Source organism: Daphnia pulicaria, chromosome 2 (genome assembly GCF_021234035.1).
Source record: "Daphnia pulicaria isolate SC F1-1A chromosome 2, SC_F0-13Bv2, whole genome shotgun sequence".
NCBI lineage: Eukaryota > Metazoa > Arthropoda > Branchiopoda > Diplostraca > Daphniidae > Daphnia > Daphnia pulicaria.
The window spans coordinates 2,431,864-2,453,099 of record NC_060914.1 but is presented as its reverse complement, the minus strand read 5'-3'; the positions used below and the strand labels follow the sequence as shown (position 1 = coordinate 2,453,099).

General features: G+C 45.0%; 4 protein-coding genes across 9 annotated transcripts in view; all 4 read right to left on the bottom strand.

Moving 5' to 3' along the window:
• Window positions 1-21,236, bottom strand: part of LOC124327110 — a 271,197-nt gene that overhangs the window by 206,016 nt on the left and 43,945 nt on the right. The window lies entirely within an intron of this gene.
• On the bottom strand, window positions 256-7,994 carry LOC124327024 (serine/threonine-protein kinase N2-like). Its single transcript, XM_046785830.1, has 7 exons — window positions 6,094-7,994; window positions 2,325-2,471; window positions 1,990-2,169; window positions 1,632-1,783; window positions 1,099-1,426; window positions 893-1,033; window positions 256-757 (listed from the first exon to the last, which is right to left on the bottom strand). The coding sequence occupies exons 1-7, from the start codon at window positions 7,600-7,602 to the stop codon at window positions 614-616; spliced, it is 2,601 nt and encodes an 866-aa protein (XP_046641786.1). The 5' UTR covers window positions 7,603-7,994; the 3' UTR covers window positions 256-613.
• LOC124327244 (serine/threonine-protein kinase N-like) lies at window positions 11,788-15,645 on the bottom strand. Its single transcript, XM_046786218.1, has 6 exons — window positions 15,440-15,645; window positions 15,044-15,340; window positions 14,702-14,893; window positions 14,052-14,386; window positions 13,269-13,649; window positions 11,788-12,072 (listed from the first exon to the last, which is right to left on the bottom strand). Exons 4-6 carry the CDS (start codon window positions 14,314-14,316, stop codon window positions 11,801-11,803), a joined length of 918 nt encoding a protein of 305 aa, XP_046642174.1. The 5' UTR covers window positions 14,317-14,386; window positions 14,702-14,893; window positions 15,044-15,340; window positions 15,440-15,645; the 3' UTR covers window positions 11,788-11,800.
• LOC124326982 (serine/threonine-protein kinase N2-like) overlaps window positions 16,694-21,236 on the bottom strand; it is a 28,562-nt gene continuing 24,019 nt past the window's right edge. For 4 of the 5 annotated variants that reach the window (XM_046785735.1, XM_046785732.1, XM_046785733.1 and 1 more), the window contains exons 10-16: window positions 20,708-21,091; window positions 18,776-18,922; window positions 18,441-18,620; window positions 18,083-18,234; window positions 17,550-17,877; window positions 17,343-17,483; window positions 16,694-17,204 (exon numbers count right to left, since the gene is read on the bottom strand). In XM_046785735.1, coding sequence (XP_046641691.1) covers window positions 17,061-17,204; window positions 17,343-17,483; window positions 17,550-17,877; window positions 18,083-18,234; window positions 18,441-18,620; window positions 18,776-18,922; window positions 20,708-21,091 — 1,476 coding nt within the window. In that variant the 3' untranslated portion in view covers window positions 16,694-17,060. The remainder of the gene's footprint in view (window positions 17,205-17,342; window positions 17,484-17,549; window positions 17,878-18,082; window positions 18,235-18,440; window positions 18,621-18,775; window positions 18,923-20,707; window positions 21,092-21,236) is intronic. The other variant, XM_046785736.1, reaches the window with a different exon arrangement.

Sequence of the window (21,236 nt, the reverse complement as noted above, 5' to 3'; positions counted from 1 at the left end):
AAAATGAACATTTCTCGTTGGGGGCAATAGGGAAGAAGTGATGACAACGAAGAAGTGAAAGATAAGTTTGGTGAAAACACAACAAATCTCTACAGTCGGATGGATGTAACTAACTAAGGCGCATACTCCCATTCTTTCATAATTAAAAAGAGCAAATTTCACAAAAATGGAAGGAGCAAATGTAAGGAGCAAAAGGAAGGCCGCGACAGACACAAGAGGACCGCCTGTTGATGCCTAATAACTTTTTATTAATTATTATTTGTTTTTTATTAATTATTTTTAGATCCATTTAATTTTGTGTGGTAAGAGCTGCGGAACCCATCGAATCCCATCGAGACCCTCCCGAAAACTGAGAATACAAAGAACAAAAGAATTCCTATCGAGAAACAATGTACATGACCCCGACAAATGTTTCGGGTTAAGCTAATGGTGTAGTAGGGGTGGGAGGAGTGTTGCCTGGAGAAGACGGAAACAAATTGTGTTTGGTTAGATGATTAATCAACGAGTGAAAGGGGAGTGTGGGATGGCCCAAACTATAAAACTGGGGAGACAGGGAATAAAAGGGAAAGGCAAATGAAAAGGGAAAAGAATTTGTTGTTTTAAGTAACGACAATCAACACCAGTCGGCCATGTAGGTGAAGTCTTTGAAAAGGGACTGGTCGTCATCCGAGAGGATGCGCGGATCCTTGGGTGGTGTCAGCACGGGCTTCTCCGACGTGAACTCTTCATCAAAGTTGCTCACATCCTCCATCGATCTCTGCCAAGGTGACAAGAATCCAGACAAGAAGTCAGTCAACGCAACAATTCAACTATACACACAGATCGGCATCACGCCATGGCCGCTGCCAAAACCGAAATCATTTTGCGAAAAATTAAGAGACGAGTCACTCACGATGAACGGCACGAAGGGTGGCTTGAGCCGTCTGGCCAGAAGGTCCTCCCAGTGAACGTGCCGGAAGAATGCCTGTTTTTTAACGTCTTCGGCGTCGTGCTCGCTGGCTCCCAGGCGGCTCTCCGGATTTTTCCGCAGCAACTGCAAATTGAAATGGGAAAATTAGAATTTCTTCCATAATCCAACGAGATGAGAAATGAGCTCACCCTCCGCATGATGGCGATGGCTTCCAGCGAAAGGAATCGAGGATAGCGAACTTCGTCGTTGACGATACTGTCAAAGACTTCCTCTTCATCGTTGCCAGGGAACGGCGACTCACCAACAAGCATCTCAAAGATGAGGACGCCGAGGCCCCACCAGTCGACGGCTCTGGTGTACGTCGGTTCGGTCAGCACCTCGGGCGCCAAGAATTCGGGCGTTCCGCAGAAGGTGCCCGTCCGGTCGCCGAATCCCATTCCTTCCTTGCACAGTCCAAAATCGGCGATTTTCACGTAGCCTTCGGTGTCCAGCAGTAAATTGTCCAACTTTAAATCTCTGCACGGCACGAAATGGCACACACGCACGAGCGCGGGAGAAACCATCAAGAATCATTAGACCAGTCGTTTGTTGTTTGGTTGGCCGTTGGCCGGGTGACACGTATAAACCCGCCCAGTCCATCCAAAAATTTAAAATCCTCCTCCTCCGACCAGCAGAAAAGCGCGAAATTCAATTACGGCCAAATGATTGATAGACACTTTACCTGTAAATGATTTTGTTCTCGTGCAAATATTGAAGGCCAAGAACGACGCAGGCGGCATAGAAGACGGCACGCGGCTCCGTGAACACGTCGGCGTGGATGTGCATCATCAAATCGCCGCCGGCTGCGTATTCCATCACGAAGCAGACGTGGGTCTGGTTGAACGAACGGGCCGTTCGTAGGTAAACCACAACGACGGCAGAGGCAGCAGCAACGGCGTACAATTTCAATTGCATAAAGAGAAGAGAGGGGGAGAGAAGAGGAGGATCGCCGCCATTAGTATGCAAATTGCTAGTTGTTGCAACCGATTTGTGGTTGGCTGAGTGGTTGCCGTGGTTGGCGTTGGAGTCAAGTGACTTACATCGGTCTGGAAACAGGAGAAAAGATTGACGAGGAAAGGATGGCGGGTGGAATTGGCCACCTCGAAGATGCGCTTCTCGGCCAAAAGCGATTCGACCTCGTCGCGGGCGATGATGTCGCCCTTTTTCAGCGCTTTAATGGCAAAGTACTCGCCAGTGTTGCGATATTGTGCCAGAATGACCTTTCGCCATGGGAAAAGAGAAACAGAAGATTTAGTGCCTTCGCGTGTTGGTTTTTTACTTTTTTCTTTCTTATTTAGTCGCTTATCAAAATAAGTAAACAGCAACAACTGTTGCTCATGAAAAAACAAAACCAACTACAAGGATATGCCCATACTTTGCCGAAATGGCCGCGCCCGAGGACGCTGATGAAGCGGAAGTTGTCCAGCGAAATGCCACCGGTGAATTGAGAGGTGCGCCGGGACTCGTAGGCGCTGTCGCGGTAGTCCATCGGCCGGCCTGGACGTCTCACCGGAGGGAAAACCTGCCACACAAAAAGAAACAAAAACAAAAGACACAAATCAGTTCGAGTTTTGGATTTTTTTTTCAAACTTTGCCTCCACTTTTATTTTCTTCTTTCCTCCTTTTCTCGGTCACTTGGACTATGGACGTCGTTAAAAAACAACAACAGAAACAAGAAAACAAAAACCCAGTCACGCCCATTGGCATCTATAAAACAAACGGTCACGGGGGGCCCGTCAACAACCCAATCGGACCATCTACGAACTTTTTCCCTCTTATTTCTCAACTTTGTTTTTCAAGGTTCAAAAAACATTAAGTCGGATGGACCCAACGTCATGGACAAAAACGAAAAAGCCGCCGTCGCTGGCCAACTAAAAGATCAAGCGGCTGCCATATGGACGTAAAAACTCATCCGACTCGTATCGTGTCGTATAAAAGCCATTACTTTACTTCTTCTTCTTCTATTTTTGATTATTATTATCGTTATTATTATTGGGCTAAGGGGCTGGCAGGTCAAAATGGACCCGTCCAAACGGCTGACTGGAAAATCCGTAGGTTTTCGTCGAACCAAACGAGGAAGTCTGAAGGCAAAGGGCTAAAATATGGTCGACCACACCAGCGCTTAGTTCTTCAGTTCAGTTGTAGGAAAGGCCATCGCAATGACGAATAAGGGGACCTAATAAACACACCACAAATCGCCACAAATAGTACCGGGAGGGAGACGGTGGGACGGACAGAAAAAGCTACTGGCCAAATTCCGCCGACAAGCAGATCTCAAACAAGACGTAATGGGTATAAAAGGACTCACCCTTCAACCTGTTTTTTATGACTCTACATCGGAGAAGGAGTTAAAACCCCCAGAAAAACCAAAACGAACTAAAGGAGAAGGAGAAGCTGCCACCCAAACGGAGAAATACAAGAAAAACATAACGAAGGAGAAGAAGATGAAACAAGAGAGATATAGGATCATCAAGGTCAAGGATGAGCTGCTCTTTCACCTTAAAATGGGCAACGAGGAACCAACAAGAAGAAAACGAATGTGACTGGCTGTGCTGCGATCGTGCGTGAGTGATCGTACTACGTGTGCTAGTGCTCTGTGCCTATCTTGGGATGGAATATGAAACAAGATTTCCAGGAGAAAAAGGCCCAGATTTTGAGATTTCCGTCGATTACTTTGTGTCACTGAAGGGATTTTGACTCTTTTTCATCTTTTGTTTCTTTGACACGACTTGGGATCCATTGTCTCACTAATAAAGGACAATCTCATCTCCTCTCTTTCATTTTTCAACGTTCCAAGAACAAGAGATAAAATAGTTAACTTGGCTGCTGATGAATCCACCTTGGTAATTAAAAAGTGAGCTGGTTCTTTTTTTTGTAAAAAAGAGTTGCGTGTTCGTCTCTTTTTCTCTTTTTGTGACGGGGAGGAAAATGATTCGTGTTGTAAAAGAAAAAAATGGATGTCGAGAAGCCAAGGTGAGGTTTGACGGTTGTTGTTTTCTCTGTGGTTTTGTAAGATGAAAAGGATTTTCTACTCGGAATGGAACTCGCATGACCCCGAAAAAAACAAAGTCGGTAGAACAGAATATATCCATCATGTCCTAATATGGCCAACGAAAGTGGAACCATTTCAAAGGGGGTGTTTTCCTTCTGTCTCGCAGAGACTCGAGAGACTTGACTGCACTAATATCTCGAATTGATGAAGGGAGGGGCCACGGAACTAGAACCGGTGGATATTTATAATCAAAACCGACCGAGGACTCTGGTAGGAGGAGGACATGACCGACGGGGAATTCGATGACGGGAATCGGACCACCGCTGCCCTCAGCTTCGGCTTGGCCAGGCGGAGAGGAAGAAAGTGACCGGTTGTATGAGTAAAGAGTTTAAAACTTTCGCTACTGTTATACATTGATAACTACCGGTAACGAAATGAAATTATGCATTTGCAACAAATTTTAGCTAAAGGTAATGAACTTTCATTTGCGAAAGTTGTGGCAAACCAAATCCGTGTTTTAGTCTTTATTTAAAAAATAATTTGGTTTGCGACAACTATCGCTAATTAATTATGCATTTCTGATAGTTGTCCCAAACCAAACGATGAGCTTCGAAAAATGTTCCAGATAACAGCGTATGACGCCACGCCATATCGTGTCAAGAATCTCGTTTGCTGGCGATAGTTGTCGCAAATGCATACTTTCATTAGCGATAGTCAATTTCGATTTTCAATAACGACTAAAACACGAATATGGTTTGCAAAAACTTTCGCTTTAATGAACCGCTTTTAGTGACATTATTCGCAATTGCATAATTTCTTGTAGCAAACCAATTTCTTTTTCTTTCGTTTCGAAAGAATATAAATTGTGGGTATGGTATGCGACAACTTTCACTAATGATGGTTTCACAAAAATTGCTGCAAAGTAAATACATATTATAAGGCCATTCGCAAATCGAGTCGGGTTATTCGCCAACTTAGCTATTCTTAAAAACTAGACCGTGTATGGTTGGGCGATAGAGGAACAGCAACGGCAGCAGCGCAAATGTCTCCCCGTCCCCAGCAACTCGGAACCGATTGAATTCAAATGAGCAAAGACCCTCTACATACATACACATATACATGATAACGGCACTTAGAAATTTAAAGAAAAAATCAGAAAGCAAGAGTCATCGAAAATTCATTCAAAGCGAAACAGGAAAAATCTGGAAAAATCCGGATAAAGAAAGAATCAGAAACCAAATGAAATCAGCATGCCATTCAAACGTGATATGTTAACGATGACATCAACTCAACCTTGACCATTGTTCTTTTTTTCGAAAAGAAACTCCTGAAATATCTCTTAGACAGAGCTATGAGGCCATAAGCTTCTTATTCCGTCTTTCATTCAAATTCGCACCGATGTAGTAGTACCAGTCTGAAAGAAAGCGTCGTCAAAGACATGGTGGAGTCCTTGACGTCTGTGGTGACTCTAACAATAGGTTGTATACAGACGTGGGCGGGTTAATCGCAGTATATGTCTACGTGTATAGCCTACGTGTGTAATACGTGACGGAATAACCCCCCGGAGCATCACCTGTGCACTAAAGAGCAGCAGCAGCAGTCCAGGCAGTCAGCAGCAGCACATACAACAACTCGCATTTTATTTCAAAAAGAAAATGCACGAAAACGCATAAAGAGGAGGCGCGCGCGCGCCTTAATAAGTGTGTGCAAAATATGGGCGGATGCCGCCCCCATCCATCTTGCGCCGAATGCTACCGACACCTATTATTTTATTTTTTTTTGCCCGGTTCAAACCCAAATGAACACGTCTCTCACACACACACCGCGTCTCTCCACCCATGTCTGAGAGTCGGTGCGACGCAGGGGACGACGACAAGCGAATCGGGCGCGATTCTGTTGCGTGTTGTAAATCAAGATGACGGGAGCGAGCGGGAGGAAAGAGCGAGCGAGCTCTACAGTTTCTTGGATCAAGGTTTCCATTCTTCTTATCAACCAACAAAAAAATATAAGGAAATCCGCAACGAATTTTATTTTTGGCGTGGCTGGTTGTTGTTTCTGTTTTTTTTTTTTTAGTTGCGGTTATCTTAGCATTTTTCACGGCCATGACGGGCCAAGAATAATAAGAGAAATGGACAATGTTTGCACACTATACCTGAGTGTTGTTGCTGACTAAAGCGTTGTCGTCGCTGCTGCTGTTGTTGTTGCTGCTGGATATGGTCTGCTGTTGTTTAGACGGAAGACCGGAAGATCGTTTCGAATGGAGTCGGGACGGGACAATCTTGTCGCGAGAACGAGGCTGTCCGCCTCCCGTGTCGTATTGACGGACTAGAGTCTGAACGATGGATGGAAGGGGACACAGCAAGTCCGGAGGAAGTCCTCCGACGGTCGGCATCATCGCCGATTCCGGCGAGAGCCGCAAGCTGCTCGAAATGATCCCTCCCGTGTCGTCTTGCTCGTCTTCCTCTCCCAGTCGCTTCCGAATCTGGTGGAAGCGCTGGAGTAGTTCGTCGTTTCGCTGGATCTCTTTGGCTCTGGACCAGGCGTGTTTGTTCCGCTGGCGGAAGGCCTTCTCTCTGCGGATCGTACTCCGTTTGGCCTGCACTTTGGGGGTTCGCTGCTTCTCCTGCCCGCCGATTTTATCGAAAATCGAGCGGATGATGGACGTCGACGACGGAGGCGTCTGCAATGGCGGCGTCAGCTTGCGATTGGTTATGTCTTCAAATCCGGAATCGAATTGTTCTGAGCCTCTGGAGCTGCTCCGTGAGCTCAACGTCCCGCTGGGTGATTTATCGCCGTCCACCGGCAGTTCACCAAAGCAGTAAGTCTTCATTCCGGTGCTGTTGGCTCCCGGCGACTTGCTGCCCGGCTGCTCTTGAATACTGCCGGGCAGCTCTTCCGAAACGGGTGTCGTTGGCGCCGAAGTCTTGTTGTTGATGAGAGTCACTTCGATGCAAGTGACGTGCTTATCGGGCCGGAAACCCACCAGAGAAAGACCGGGTCTCGTCTTGTTGCTGGCTGGAGCGTTCCACGTCTTGAACGGACCATCTGGCGGGCCGCGTTGCTGCTGTTGGTTCGACCCTGGATTCCGCAAGTGGGCCGAACTCATTGTGGCTGGGGTCAAAGTGGCAAGTTTGATGACGTACGTATGTTTGGTCGCTGGATTCTTGTCCTCTTCGTCGCCAACCGGTCTGTCCGGCTGCTCTCTGCTCTTCTGCCCAGCGTAGGCCGGGTACGGCCGAGGTAGACTGTTGCTCCTGACGCCAACATTGTGATGGTGATACTGAGCGGAGATTGGACTGGAAGGGATGGGTCCGATGACCACACCTTGCGGGCAATTCTTCACTGGCACTGGCGTTTTCTTATGGCCAACACCGTGAACGGCCGACGACACATTACTCACGAACGATTCCAACTGCGTTTGGCAATTATTGGCTTTGGCTTGAATCCTCTTCATTAATCCAGAGAGTCTCGTCGATGGAGCCGTCGTCGGCTGCTCAACAGCAGTTGCTCGCTTGCTGGGAGCCCTGGGCGACTGGACGGGCGTCTTTGGCGGGATTGGAGCCAGTCCGTTAGAAATCCTTTGAGGAGAACAAGACCTTTTGTTCTCCTCCTGAAACGATACCGCAATCGGCCGCATTTCGGGCTGAACTAACACCAACATGCTCTTTTCATTCAATAGTAGACAGAACAACGGAGCCGGAATCCAGTTGCTGCTTCAAGGTTGGAAAACTCACGACTTGTTCCATAACGCCATCAAATGCAGACAATTCTCCAGGTGTACATGCCGCCAACTTTTCCTTACTAAAATGCTGTCGACTTTTTTTGTGTGTAGTGTATAGCCTTTTGATTTGAGCGCGTGTCGGTTTCACTTTCACTGGCGACAACAACAACAAAAAAAGGCTATTCAAACCACTAAATGAAATAAAAATCCGATCTTATCCGACGTCAGAAAAAAGTTTCCGAAACAATCACAAAAACTAGCCAAAAAGAGATCCGACTCGGTTAGCGTCTCGTGTCTGACTGGGCAAGGGTCGACTGTCGACAGCCAACTATAAAGGCCAAAAAAGATTCCAGCTCTCTCTCTCTTAGAACTATGTGTGACCCTGAAAATGATGGCTGCTATAGTGAAGCCGTGGTGGTCTGTGCTGCGCTGCTCCGGCGCCAATACGAAAATACACCGGGGCCTCTTTTGAAATCTTGTTTCTATTCAAGTAATAACAGAAGCTCAATTGCAAATGGGTATGTGGGTAGGCGACACATTGGGGGAATCAATTCAAAAAAAAAAACCTATTTCTTTTTTTTCTTTTTTCAAAAGTGCTGGCGACCCTCCATCCGTTTTGAAACGCAGCGCGTGTGTATTCATTTGTTAGCGTCGGGATTTTTTTCTTCTTTCTGGCTCACGTACACGAACGACAGGCCGGAACGAGGGACGCGGTAAAAAAAAAAAAAGAGCTTTCTCTTTTTCAACTTGTACATAGATGCGACGCAGGGTCTTTGGGGCTAAGACCTGCTGTACCCCCATCCATCATTCATCCGAACACGTAATAGATCACCTGTTGTTGGACCGTGAGAGGGGGGGAGTTAAAGACCTCCCCTTTAACCGAACGTTAAACTGGTTTTTTTCAGGCCTCGATATCGGTTAAGGCGAACGTGACGTCCATCTTCAAACAGTCTTACGGCAACAACAGTCTCCTTCATTTTGAAATGTTTTTTGTTGGTTGTTTGTTTTTCTGGACAACCTGTTACGTGATTTCGTTTTGAAGAAAAACAAAACAAAAAAAGACGATCGAGAGACACGTACATACAAATCTAGAAAATCATGCCAAGGACAGTTTGGCAGAACAATGAATGAAAGAAATTCGAAAATTGTTATTTGAGATCCGTCAAACGAACAACGCCAGAGAGGCCGTCACTTGTCGCTTGTCAACCAACATGCGTGGAATTGCAGATAGAGAGAGAGAGAGAAAAGAGAAAGACTAGATGGCTAACCGAGCGTAACCGAGGCGAGGCTGTTTACAAGCTCAGGCGCGTTTGATCGAGCAACCAAATAATTTAACACCGTCCCCAAACTCATCCGGAAAGGACTTGGTGGTAACCAAAAACGTAAAATGTCCGAAACGGAACCCAAATAGGGACACAAAAAAACCAAAAAATTCGAGAGACAAAAAGCACAAAACGAAAGGCTCGAAAGGAGGGAGCAGCAGCTCTCACAGTTCACCAGTTGGAACAAACAAACAACAAAAATGGAGTTCCATATATGTATGGTAAAGAAAAATATATATCTCTCTACTCGGCCCAAAAGTCAGAAAAAAAGAAAAATTAAAATACACTCCCGTGCAGAGAACCCCCAAAACGGGGTTTCTTACATAATTTCCTAGCCGCTTTTTTTAGTTGTTGTTTCCAACAACAGCGACATAAGAAAAAAGGCCAAAATGCCAGTGGAAGGGGGGAATATTTTGAACAATTCAGGTTCTTCTCCTTCTCTCCCACGCGCAGACTGGTCCAGAGACGAGTCATCCAACAATGACACTTCACGACAGCATTCCCGATCTGTCTTGTCTATAAACCTTGGCACCTTCCAAATAGGAGAGAGAGAAAAGTGAATGGTTCATCTCACAATACCGGAGATACGAATAATAAGACATTTTGGTTTGCCAATCTTCGTCTCTCTTGTTAACATGTTGGAGGAACAAAAGAGAGCATCAAGAAGAGTCTCTTCTGGGCAGCAGGGGGAACAGAACTTGAAGCAGACGCGCGGGTACTCTCCCACCATTCTTTCCCTCGAAACAAACATTTTTTAAATAGATGCGGGGGACCTTGAGAGCTTGAACGCACGAACCCCCTATATGGCATGACAAATACGAGCGCCAGAGCTATACAGTGAAAGAGACTTTTTTTTTTTTTCTTTCGTTGGTTTTTGAAGAGGAGACTAGGGACGACGAGGATGACTATACTGCGTAAGAGCTGCTGCTGCTTCTTCTTATTCCCCAGCCGTTGTGTCGAGTTATTTTCAACATCAGTCACGCCGAAACGAGCCGGTTTCCTTCTCTTCTTATAGCTCTCGCTCCAACTTCTTATTGCCCAGCTCTTCTCGTTCAACCCTTTCAGTTTTTATTTGTCTTGGAGCGCATAGAAAGAGAGAGAAAAAAAGAGATACAAAACCGGATTATAGTCCAGTCTGCGCCCCATCTATAGGCCGAGTCGAATAAAGACTAAAGAGAGAATGGCCATTAAAATCCAGTCTAATATGGCCATCGCTGCCATCAACGGTCCCGGGATCGCTTTTGAACATCGCTGTCTTACCTAACCTAACTAACCGTCTATCTTTGGAAGGGATTGGCTCATAAATTAACAAGGCGGCAACAGCCCGTTTTCGTCAGGCCGGTTCGGGCTCGGCCTCCCTAGTTGAATTCCTTTCCAGCAACACTGAGCTCACAACCAATGCTCGCCACTCTCAATGGTGTTGGTCTGAGCACCTGTTTTCGAAATCGCAACACGAAAAATGACGACAGTTGAATCTTTCCTTTGTCAAAAACTCCCCCAAAATGATGGGCTGGTCGAAAATGTGCGAATTGTTCCATAAAATAAACAACAGCTTCGAATAAGAAAAAGAAACCCAGCATCGATGTTGTGTGTGTTTAACACGATTGCAGCTAGAGAAACCTCGCCCGGGGAGGATGCAGAGCACTCAACAGCCATCGCCATCACACCGTTTAATGACGACGGGCCTGCTGTGCATAGCAGTGAAATAATGCACGAATCACGACCGTGAAACGAAGTTTGACCCAGATCCAAACGGTGATGACGGAAAAAAACAAAACAAAAAAAAACGGGGGAATCTCATTAAAAATCGTGCATAGTAGTACACTAGAGTAGTACACCCAAACATGGGTGTACCTGCTGTTGTGTTTCAAAAGAAGTTTCAACACTATATGACTTGGCATCGTAAGATTCGAGCTGATGCATTTCTCAAGTCTGAACTCTACACGGCCAGCAGCAGCCAGCCTAAGTACTTGATGCAACGAATGAATTACACGCAATTTCGGATGAATGGAATGTACTTAAACTAATTGGCCACCTTCATTTTCTCTTCCTGATCAAGGTTGAAAGGGTCTAGCGTTCGACCCAAGGTCGGATGTAACTACATCGCCGACTGGACATCATAACAATCATCTTGATCGCAGACATTTGTTATACCTACACCCGCATGAAAAGGAACGAAGAAAAGAAAAGAACAAAATTGTTTTTTACAAGCGAGAGCACTTGTGGGCCGAGGAAAAGTGCACGAATACAAACGATATGGTGCTAGGGAATATGGGATATTTCATTTACGGTAGTGGGGGTCCATATTTGGGTTGGGTGCGTTGCGTTTGCGCCGCATTGCATTGCATTACGCAAAAAAAAAAGGAATATTATAAACAATATAAAAGCGCAAAGCGAGACGAAAGCCGAAAGAGTATATGAAGGTCGAGAAAATGGTAGAAATCCTCTCCTTTGGTACACCAAGATGAGGCGGCCAAAAAATTCTAACTCTCTTCACCTGACTGACGCTAATAATAATGACTAGCTGGAATTCGTTTTTTTTCTTTTTCTTTCCTTTCTCCGTGCAGAGTTGATGTCATCGTATACCATATATTCACGCGAACCCAACCAAAACAAACAAACCATCCATCCATCTATCCTCAAAGGTAAGTGAGTGTCATTCTGGTGAAAATGAAAATGAAAAAAAAAAAAACTTCCCCTTTTTGTCAATAGACAAGTGAAGAAAGATGGAAAGCCACGAATAAATGAATGGAAAAGTGGAAGGAAAAACAGGACGAATCTTTCACTTGTGTTTTGTCTTACCTTGGCGTCTTCAATCAAGAAGGATAAGATCGCGGAAACGGGTTACGGCGGGGGTTGCGACGGTTAACTGATGGGCGTTGTTGTGACCGATGGAGACAACTGCAGTGGTTCGCGACGGAGATGGAACCGCTGGCATGATAGCGGGAATGGACTCGTTGACTAAGACAAGCCATTTGGACGGTCCACAGTTCCTCCAGACGGTAAAGAGATTGGGCTCCCGAGTCCTGGTGCTCGTTCAGATGCGACCGCTTGATGATTTGATTAAGGTTGCGAGATAAGTTCTTGCCTGCAAACAGATAATTATGAAACGCCAAAAACGATTAAATAAAGCCAAAAACTCCATGTAGCATTATGACAGCTGAATTCTTTCGATTGATCGAGTGTTATCTCCCTGATCGCAACGCATGGCCTTCGAGTGACCCATTTCAATCGCGAAAATCAACCGAGTTTAATATCTTTGGAAACTGGTTATGTTGATGAATAATAGGAAAAATATAATGCCCGGATCCCGTAACTACGAAAAAAAAAAAAAAAAAAACTATTCCTCTTGTCTGATCGGCACATTACATCAATATTTTGACGAAAAGTGGAACTTTATGGCATTGAAATTGAGCGAGCGTGGAGAGAAATCGATCGGTCCCAGTCAGCCTCAAAGGGATAGGTAAAAAGAATAAAAGACCCTGTCTAATGATCCCTCCTGCCGATAGAATGACACAAGCAAAAAATACGGCGATTATTCTGCACAGCTGGACGCTATGTGTCATCCCTATCGATTAAGCAGATTAGATGTTAAGTTCGTGATTGTCGCTCAAGGCCCTGCTGAAGCTACAGATTCAATCCCAGTTGACATGAATGATTTAAAACACGATGGCAAATTCGCCTTAAAATGAACTTTAATGTTTCCCACGTTTTTTAAACCCTTTTTTTTTCCTAATGAAGACATTGTGCGTGGAATATTTGTGATATGACCCGCTTTCCGTTTCACTGGACGGACAAAAACTCAATTCGCTACGGCCTTTTAAATGCTGCTAGGGAAAGAAAGAAAATAATGAAATGAAAACGACTTTAAAAAATCCCAGGGACAAGGTTAGGAGCCATTTGTGGATCGGACACGTAATTCATTCTTGCAGCGATTCAAATAATGGCGGCAGAAAACCCCAAATGAAAAGGCCTGTCCAGCTTCGTCACGCCTCCCACTCTCTGGAAACAAACGAGGAGCCAACATAAAATGGGAAGAGAATGTGAATTAAAACCGACACACACACACACACTCGGTGGCGATCTCTCTGACCCAGTTTTCTTTTGTTTTCGTTGGAAAATCTTTTGTCTTCCAATACCGCTACCGTATTTTACAATAGCCCGTGGCGCTAAATGTCCTAGCTTAGTGAATTAACACGGACAACAACGACGGTGTAAGCGCCAAGTGGGAGGCAAAAATTGGGGGAATCGATTAACGACACAAAAACGGCCAATAAATGTTACCTTGCTGTTTGAAAATGCGGCGCTGGCGCTGGAGCTTCGGTTTGCGCGAGATCATCGGATTGAGGAATTTGATCTCGGCAAAGAGAAGTCCCTGCGGTTCCAGCTGGAGAGCCATGCCGTGCCGGACATCGTCGATGAACTCCTCGAGGCGCAGAAACTTGACGCCGCATAGGGAGCGCCAGTCGCGCCAGTAAATGTCGATCTCGACTTCTCGCGATTTGTCCAGGTCGATGCTGAACCGCTGGTCCCAGGCCTGTTGGGAGCACGGCCGCCAATTCGTTTGCGCCACTGTCACATTGTCCAACTTGATGACGGCCATGATCTCGTTACTCGTCTCGTCCTTGACACTGTACGACTTGGACGAACTTCTGCCCGTCACACCTAATGAAATTCCAAAAACCATAAATGAAATCAGACGACCAAAATCAAAATTTGCAAACACACAGAACAACATCAATAAAGTGATTTGCATCCAGGTTAAACCTGCTGGTCGACAAGTCCTTAATTGCTGCTGTCAATTTGGACCTTGACACGGAATCGAATTTGACAGATCCTGGTGGCAATTCTCAACTCAAAAAGGCAAAACCAAATGTCTGGTCAAACTGGATATGATCCAGTTCAGATCACCTTCAAATGGACATTCCCTACTCCCCTTCTCACGGTCCCGTTTAGTTATATTGTTACAAACATTTTTAGTAATGTTTCTCAAAAGGAATTGCCGAGTAACTGTAGAAAGTTCGCATGAGAAAGGATATCGCTTTAAAACGAAACAAAACGACGTGCCTTTGACGAAGGATTTCGGGTCGTTGGGGGCCGAGTGAGTGGAATCTCGCCGCGATTGGCCTGGAACGTCTTCCAGCAGATCTTGACAGCCCATCAGACGAAATCCTAGCTTCCCGGTGATGGCGGCCGATTTGCCAGCCGATGAACACGACGTCGGCGGGTCGCTAGCCTGGAGCCTGAACAGCTGCAACATGCTGACGTATCTGCTGTCCGACGGTATCGGACTCGACGCCGTGTAAGATTCCAATTCCTTCTTTAGTTCCATAGCCTTGGCCGACTGCTGCGGCGGCAGCTCTTTGTTGCGCAGTTCCAGCGAGTGACGGATTCAGTTCAACCTTTACCAGGATAGTGAAGGTGTCGAACATTATCGTCTTCCACTAGTTATGTTATCCCGAAATATCATAATGCCAACGCAAAAAAAAAGAAGAAAGAGTACATTCAGAAAAAAAAACAGAAAAAGAGAAATTTTCATTCGGAAACATTTCAGAATTAAAGTTTCAATTATCGTTTTAACATGCCAATCATTTTATCTTTCTTGGGAGGAATGAGTTCATAAGATAAGACCCAAAGTCCAGTCAAAGGAAAGCGGCTAGGCTTTTACAAGACTTTTTTGTCGAAGAAGAATGCGATAAAAATGTACTTGATCTTACCTGATTGTGTTTTGTCCTAAAGATCGAAATCAGACCACCTCTACGGTGTCAGTTGCGTCCTTAAAAAAAAAAAAACACGTTTTTACACGCCGCGTTTCTTGTTGAACACCGCTGCGAGTGTTGAAAGTTGGAAATGGTACGACTAGATGGCATACACACTTTCGACCGGGATAGGAGGACTTGATGAAGTACCTGAGTAAAGTTAGGGGACGTGAGATTTGGTCGCTTGGAAAGGTGATAAGACGCATTTTAAAAGGGACAACCAAGTTAATTTTCAACCCATTACTATTTTGTGTACGATAAGATTTCATAACATGCGGGGTCAATGGCCAAACAACTTACCTCCTTCTTTTAGTTAACAAAACACATTAAAGGTCTGGAGTCGGATGTGATCAAGGTTGCACTGGACCGTTCTTCACCTTGGAGAGTCACGTAGGTAAACATTTTGAGCGTCTTCTGTAATTTCCTTCTTCTTTCCTGTAGTCTTCTTCTGCAATGTTGGGAACTTTCGGCATTGCGCAATAGTTGGAAGAGAATAAAACCAGGGGAAAATAATTTTGAATAATTCATGGGTTCCATATTTGCAGACCAACGTTAAGGGCAAACACCATAAATAACACCAAGCCTTTCACCCCCAACCTTCGAAATGAAAATTTGAAATCACATTTAAATTACAAATCGAATGATAAAAAATGAGTAATGGTGAAACGAAATGAGCCAAGTGGCAAGCCAACTTACCGCAGAATTTCTTCTCCGTGTCTTTCTCACTGGAAATCATCGCAAAACATCACGAACATTCAGATTTCAGTTGTGTGAATAAAGCAAAATGTTTCCAAGTCATTGTTTTTATTGGTTTGCATAATTGAATTGCATCGACATAACATCATCATCATCATGTATTTATAATTTTTGTATGTTTTAAAAGGCGAAAAAAAGGAGTGTTGGGTAGAGTGGGACAGAAGAGGAGGGATCACTACAAAAATCGCATAGATAGCCGCTCGGTTATATGGACATTTCATAATGCATTCAAAGTCATCAGTCGCGTGGGAATCACGTGCGACACAAACAATTCTCTCGCTCTCTTTTTTTTAAAAAATTCAATTCTTTCATTGCCTTTGTTGCTCTGTGTAATCTCTTAGCATCGCATCTTTTGATTCACCCAAACGACGTGAAGACGAGTTGTGTGGGATGAGGCGAATGTGGGATGAGGCGAATAACGGGGGCGGTGGCATTAGGAGAAAGGAAAGGATTTGACAAAAAAACAAACAAAAAGGCCTGAGGATCGCAATAGATTCTCATCGTCTACTCATCGCCCGAAAAAAGTGACAGAAATGGATTTATTTTTTGTTTAAATTTTCCAATCTTTTTTTGGTGTTTTTCTTTCTTAAAAATCTGTAAAAATACAAAAAGGAAAAAGGTGGAGTGGGAAGCCGAAGGATTATTTTTTCAACATGCTTTAACAAAGAAGCGGGAACGAAACGTTTTGAAAGAGGCTCGAGTATTGGCAGGATTTTCGCTTTACTTTTTTTATCCTTTATTTCAACAACAACAACAACAAAACCCCCCCTTCAAACGCGTGTGTCTGTGTGTGCACTGACGAGCCGAAAAACGTGAAAAATTCATCTAATTACGAAAATTTTTTAATTCTTGAAATTTTGTTTCCCCCGTGAAAAAGAGAAGACGGCGACGAAAGAGATGATAGAAAAAAGGCACTTTTTTCAAGGAGGGAAGAAGTGATAGACAAAAGTTTGATTGGTGAAAAAAAAGAGGATTAATAATAAATTTTCAAGTGGCAGCGCATACAAATCTATACAGTCGGATGGATGTAAAGTATTGAATAGCGCTAACTAATGCATACTCCCATTCTTACTTAATAAAAAAGAGCAAATTTCACAAAAATGGAAGGAGCAAAAGGAAGGCCGCGACAGAGGGACACAAGAGGACCGCCGGTTGATGCCTAATAACTTTTTATTAATTATTATTATTTTTTTATTTCGTTTATATTTTTTTATTTTTTTGTTTTTTTAGATCCATTTAATAATTGTGTGGTAAGAGCTGCGGAACCCATCGAATCCCATCGAGACCCTCCCGAAAACTGAGAATACAAAGAACAAAAGAATTCCTATCGAGAAACAATGTACATGACCCCGACAAATGTTTCGAGTTAAGCTAATGGTGTAGTAGGGGTGGGAGGAGTGTTGCCTGGAGAAGACGGAAACAAATTGTGTTTGGTTAGATGATTAATCAACGAGTGAAAGGGGAGTGTGGGATGGCCCAAACTATAAAACTGGGGAGACAGGGAATAAAAGGGAAAGGCAAATGAAAAGGGAAAAGAATTTGTTGTTTTAAGTAACGACAATCAACACCAGTCGGCCATGTAGGTGAAGTCTTTGAAAAGGGACTGGTCGTCATCCGAGAGGATGCGCGGATCCTTGGGTGGTGTCAGCACGGGCTTCTCCGACGTAAACTCTTCATCAAAGTTGCTCACATCCTCCATCGATCTCTGCCAAGGTGACAAGAATCCAAACAAGAACAAGTCAGTCAACGCAACAATTCAACTATACACACAGATCGGCATCACGCCATGGCCGCTGCCAAAACCGAAATCCTTTTACGAAAAATTAAGAGACGAGTCACTCACGATGGTCGGCACGAAGGGCGGCTTGAGCCGTCTGGCCAGAAGGTCCTCCCAGTGAACGTGCCGGAAGAATGCCTGTTTTTTAACGTCTTCGGCGTCGCGCTCGCTGGCTCCCAGGCGTCTCTCAGGATTTTTCCGCAGCAACTGCAAATTGAGAAGAGAAAAATTAGAATTTCTTCCATAATCCAACGAGATGAGACATGAGCTCACCCTCCGCATGATGGCGATGGCTTCCAGCGAGAGGAATCGAGGATAGCGAACTTCGTCGTTGACGATACTGTCAAAGACTTCCTCTTCATCGTCGCCAGGGAACGGCGACTCACCAACAAGCATTTCAAAGATGAGGACGCCGAGGCCCCACCAGTCGACGGCTCTGGTGTACGTCGGTTCGGTCAGCACCTCGGGCGCCAAGAATTCGGGCGTTCCGCAGAAGGTGCCCGTCCGGTCGCCGAATCCCATTCCTTCCTTGCACAGTCCAAAATCGGCGATTTTCACGTAGCCTTCGGTGTCCAGCAGTAAATTGTCCAACTTTAAATCTCTGCACGGCACGAAATGGCACACACGCACGAGCGCGGGAGAAACCATCAAGAATCATTAGACCAGTCGTTTGTTGTTTGGTTGGCCGTTGGCCGGGTGACACGTATAAACCCGCCCAGTCCATCCAAAAATTTAAAATCCTCCTCCTCCGACCAGCAGAAAAGCGCGAAATTCAATTACGGCCAAATGATTGATAGACACTTTACCTGTAAATGATTTTGTTCTCGTGCAAATATTGAAGGCCAAGAACGACGCAGGCGGCATAGAAGACGGCACGCGGCTCCGTGAACACGTCGGCGTGGATGTGCATCATCAAATCGCCGCCGGCTGCGTATTCCATCACGAAGCAGACGTGGGTCTGGTTGAACGAACGGGCCGTTCGTAGGTAAACCACAACGACGGCAGAGGCAGCAGCAACGGCGTACAATTTCAATTGCATAAAGAGAAGAGAGGGGGAGAGAAGAGGAGGATCGCCGCCATTAGTATGCAAATTGCTAGTTGTTGCAACCGATTTGTGGTTGGCTGAGTGGTTGCCGTGGTTGGCGTTGGAGTCAAGTGACTTACATCGGTCTGGAAACAGGAGAAAAGATTGACGAGGAAAGGATGGCGGGTGGAATTGGCCACCTCGAAGATGCGCTTCTCGGCCAAAAGCGATTCGACCTCGTCGCGGGCGATGATGTCGCCCTTTTTCAGCGCTTTAATGGCAAAGTACTCGCCAGTGTTGCGATATTGTGCCAGAATGACCTTTCGCCATGGGAAAAGAGAAACAGAAGATTTAGTGCCTTCGCGTGTTGGTTTTTTACTTTTTTCTTTCTTATTTAGTCGCTTATCAAAATAAGTAAACAGCAACAACTGTTGCTCATGAAAAAACAAAACCAACTACAAGGATATGCCCATACTTTGCCGAAATGGCCGCGCCCGAGGACGCTGATGAAGCGGAAGTTGTCCAGCGAAATGCCACCGGTGAATTGAGAGGTGCGCCGGGACTCGTAGGCGCTGTCGCGGTAGTCCATCGGCCGGCCTGGACGTCTCACCGGAGGGAAAACCTGCCAGACAAAAAGAAACAAAAACAAAAGACACAAATCAGTTCGAGTTTAGAATTTTTTTCAAACTTTGCCTCCACTTTTATTTTCTTCTTTCCTCCTTTTCTCGGTCACTTGGACTATGGACGTCGTTAAAAAACAACAACAGAAACAAGAAAACAAAAACCCAGTCACGCCCATTGGCATCTATAAAACAAACGGTCACGGGGGGCCCGTCAACAACCCAATCGGACCATCTACGAACTTTTTCCCTCTTATTTCTCAACTTTGTTTTTCAAGGTTCAAAAAACATTAAGTCGGATGGACCCAACGTCATAGACAAAAACGAAAAAGCCGCCGTCGCTGGCCGACTGAAAGATCAAGCGGCTGCCATATGGACGTAAAAACTCATCCGACTCGTATCGTGTCGTATAAAAGCCATTACTTTACTTCTTCTTCTTCTATTTTTGATTATTATTATCGTTATTATTATTGGGCTAAGGGGCTGGCAGGTCAAAATGGACCCGTCCAAACGGCTGACTGGAAAATCCGTAGGTTTTCGTCGAACCAAACGAGGAAGTCTGAAGGCAAAGGGCTAAAATATGGTCGACCACACCAGCGCTTAGTTCTTCAGTTCAGTTGTAGGAAAGGCCATCGCAATGACGAATAAGGGGACCTAATAAACACACCACAAATCGCCACAAATAGTACCGGGAGGGAGACGGTGGGACGGACAGAAAAAGCTACTGGCCAAATTCCGCCGACAAGCAGATCTCAAACAAGACGTAATGGGTATAAAAGGACTCACCCTTCAACTTGTTTTTTATGACTCTACATCGGAGAAGGAGTTAAAACCCCCAGAAAAACCAAAACGAACTAAAGGAGAAGGAGAAGCTGCCACCCAAACGGAGAAATACAAGAAAAACATAACGAAGGAGAAGAAGATGAAACAAGAGAGATATAGGATCATCAAGGTCAAGGATGAGCTGCTCTTTCACCTTAAAATGGGCAACGAGGAACCAACAAGAAGAAAACGAATGTGACTGGCTGTGCTGCGATTGTGCGTGAGTGATCGTACTACGTGTGCTAGTGCTCTGTGCCTATCTTGGGATGGAATATGAAACAAGATTTCCAGGAGAAAAAGGCCCAGATTTTGAGATCTCCGTCGATTACTTTTTGTCACTGAGGAAATTTTGACTCTTTTCATCTTTTGTTTCTTTGACACGACTCGGGATCCATTGTTTCACTAATAAAGGACAATCTCTTCTCTTCTCTTTCATTTTTCAACGTTCCAAGAACAAGAGATAAAATAGTTAACTTGGCTGCTGATGAATCCACCTTGGTAATTAAAAAGTGAGCTGGTTCTTTTTTCTAAAAAAGAGTTGCGTGTTCGTCTCTTTTTTCTCCTTTTGTGACGGGGAGGAAAATGATTCGTGTTGTAAAAGAAAAAATGGATGTCGAGAAGTCAAGGTGAGGGTGAGGTTTGACGGTTGTTGTTTTCTCTGTGGTTTTGTAAGATGAAAAGGATATTCTACTCGGAATGGAACTCGCATGACCCCGAGAAAAACAAAGTCGGGAGATCAGAATATATCCATCATGTCCTAATATGGCCAACGAAAGTGGAACCATTTCAAAGGGGGTGTTTTCCTTCTGTCTCTATTCCACTAAAACTGTAAGAGACTTGACTGCACTAATATCTCGAATTGATGAAGGGAGGGGCCACGGATCTACAACTGGATGATATTCACAATTAAAAACGACCGAGGACTCTGGTAGGAGGAGGAGGAGGACACGAGGATAAAAGTATACCTCATCATCGGGGAATTCGATGACGGGAATCGGACCACCGCCGCCCTCAGCTTCGGCTTGGCCAGGCGGAGAGGAAGAAAGTGACCGGTTGTACGAGCGACGCTGTTGTTGGAGCTGGTGAAGTTGGAGTTGTTGCGGATGCAATGGATGGTTCGTACCCCCGTTATTGCCGGGAGAAGAAGGAGACGGGAGTAGTGAAGACGGTGTAGAGACCGTGTACGGTTGGGCGATAGAGGTGCCCGGAGTCGTGGCCGCCACCGCAGTCGCCGAATTCAACGACAACGGCAGAGGGGAAGGAAGAGCGGCACAAGTGTCTCCACCACCGTCCGCCACCAACGCCGAACCGGTCGAGGAACCGGTTAGGCTCAAGTGAGCAAAGGCCCTCTACATACATACACAGATGCATCATAACGGAATATAAAAATACAAAATAAATAAGAAACAGAAAACAAAAGTCACCAAAAATTCATTCAAAGTGAAACAGGAAAAATCCGGATAAAGGATTTAAAAAAAAAAAAGAAAAAAGAAA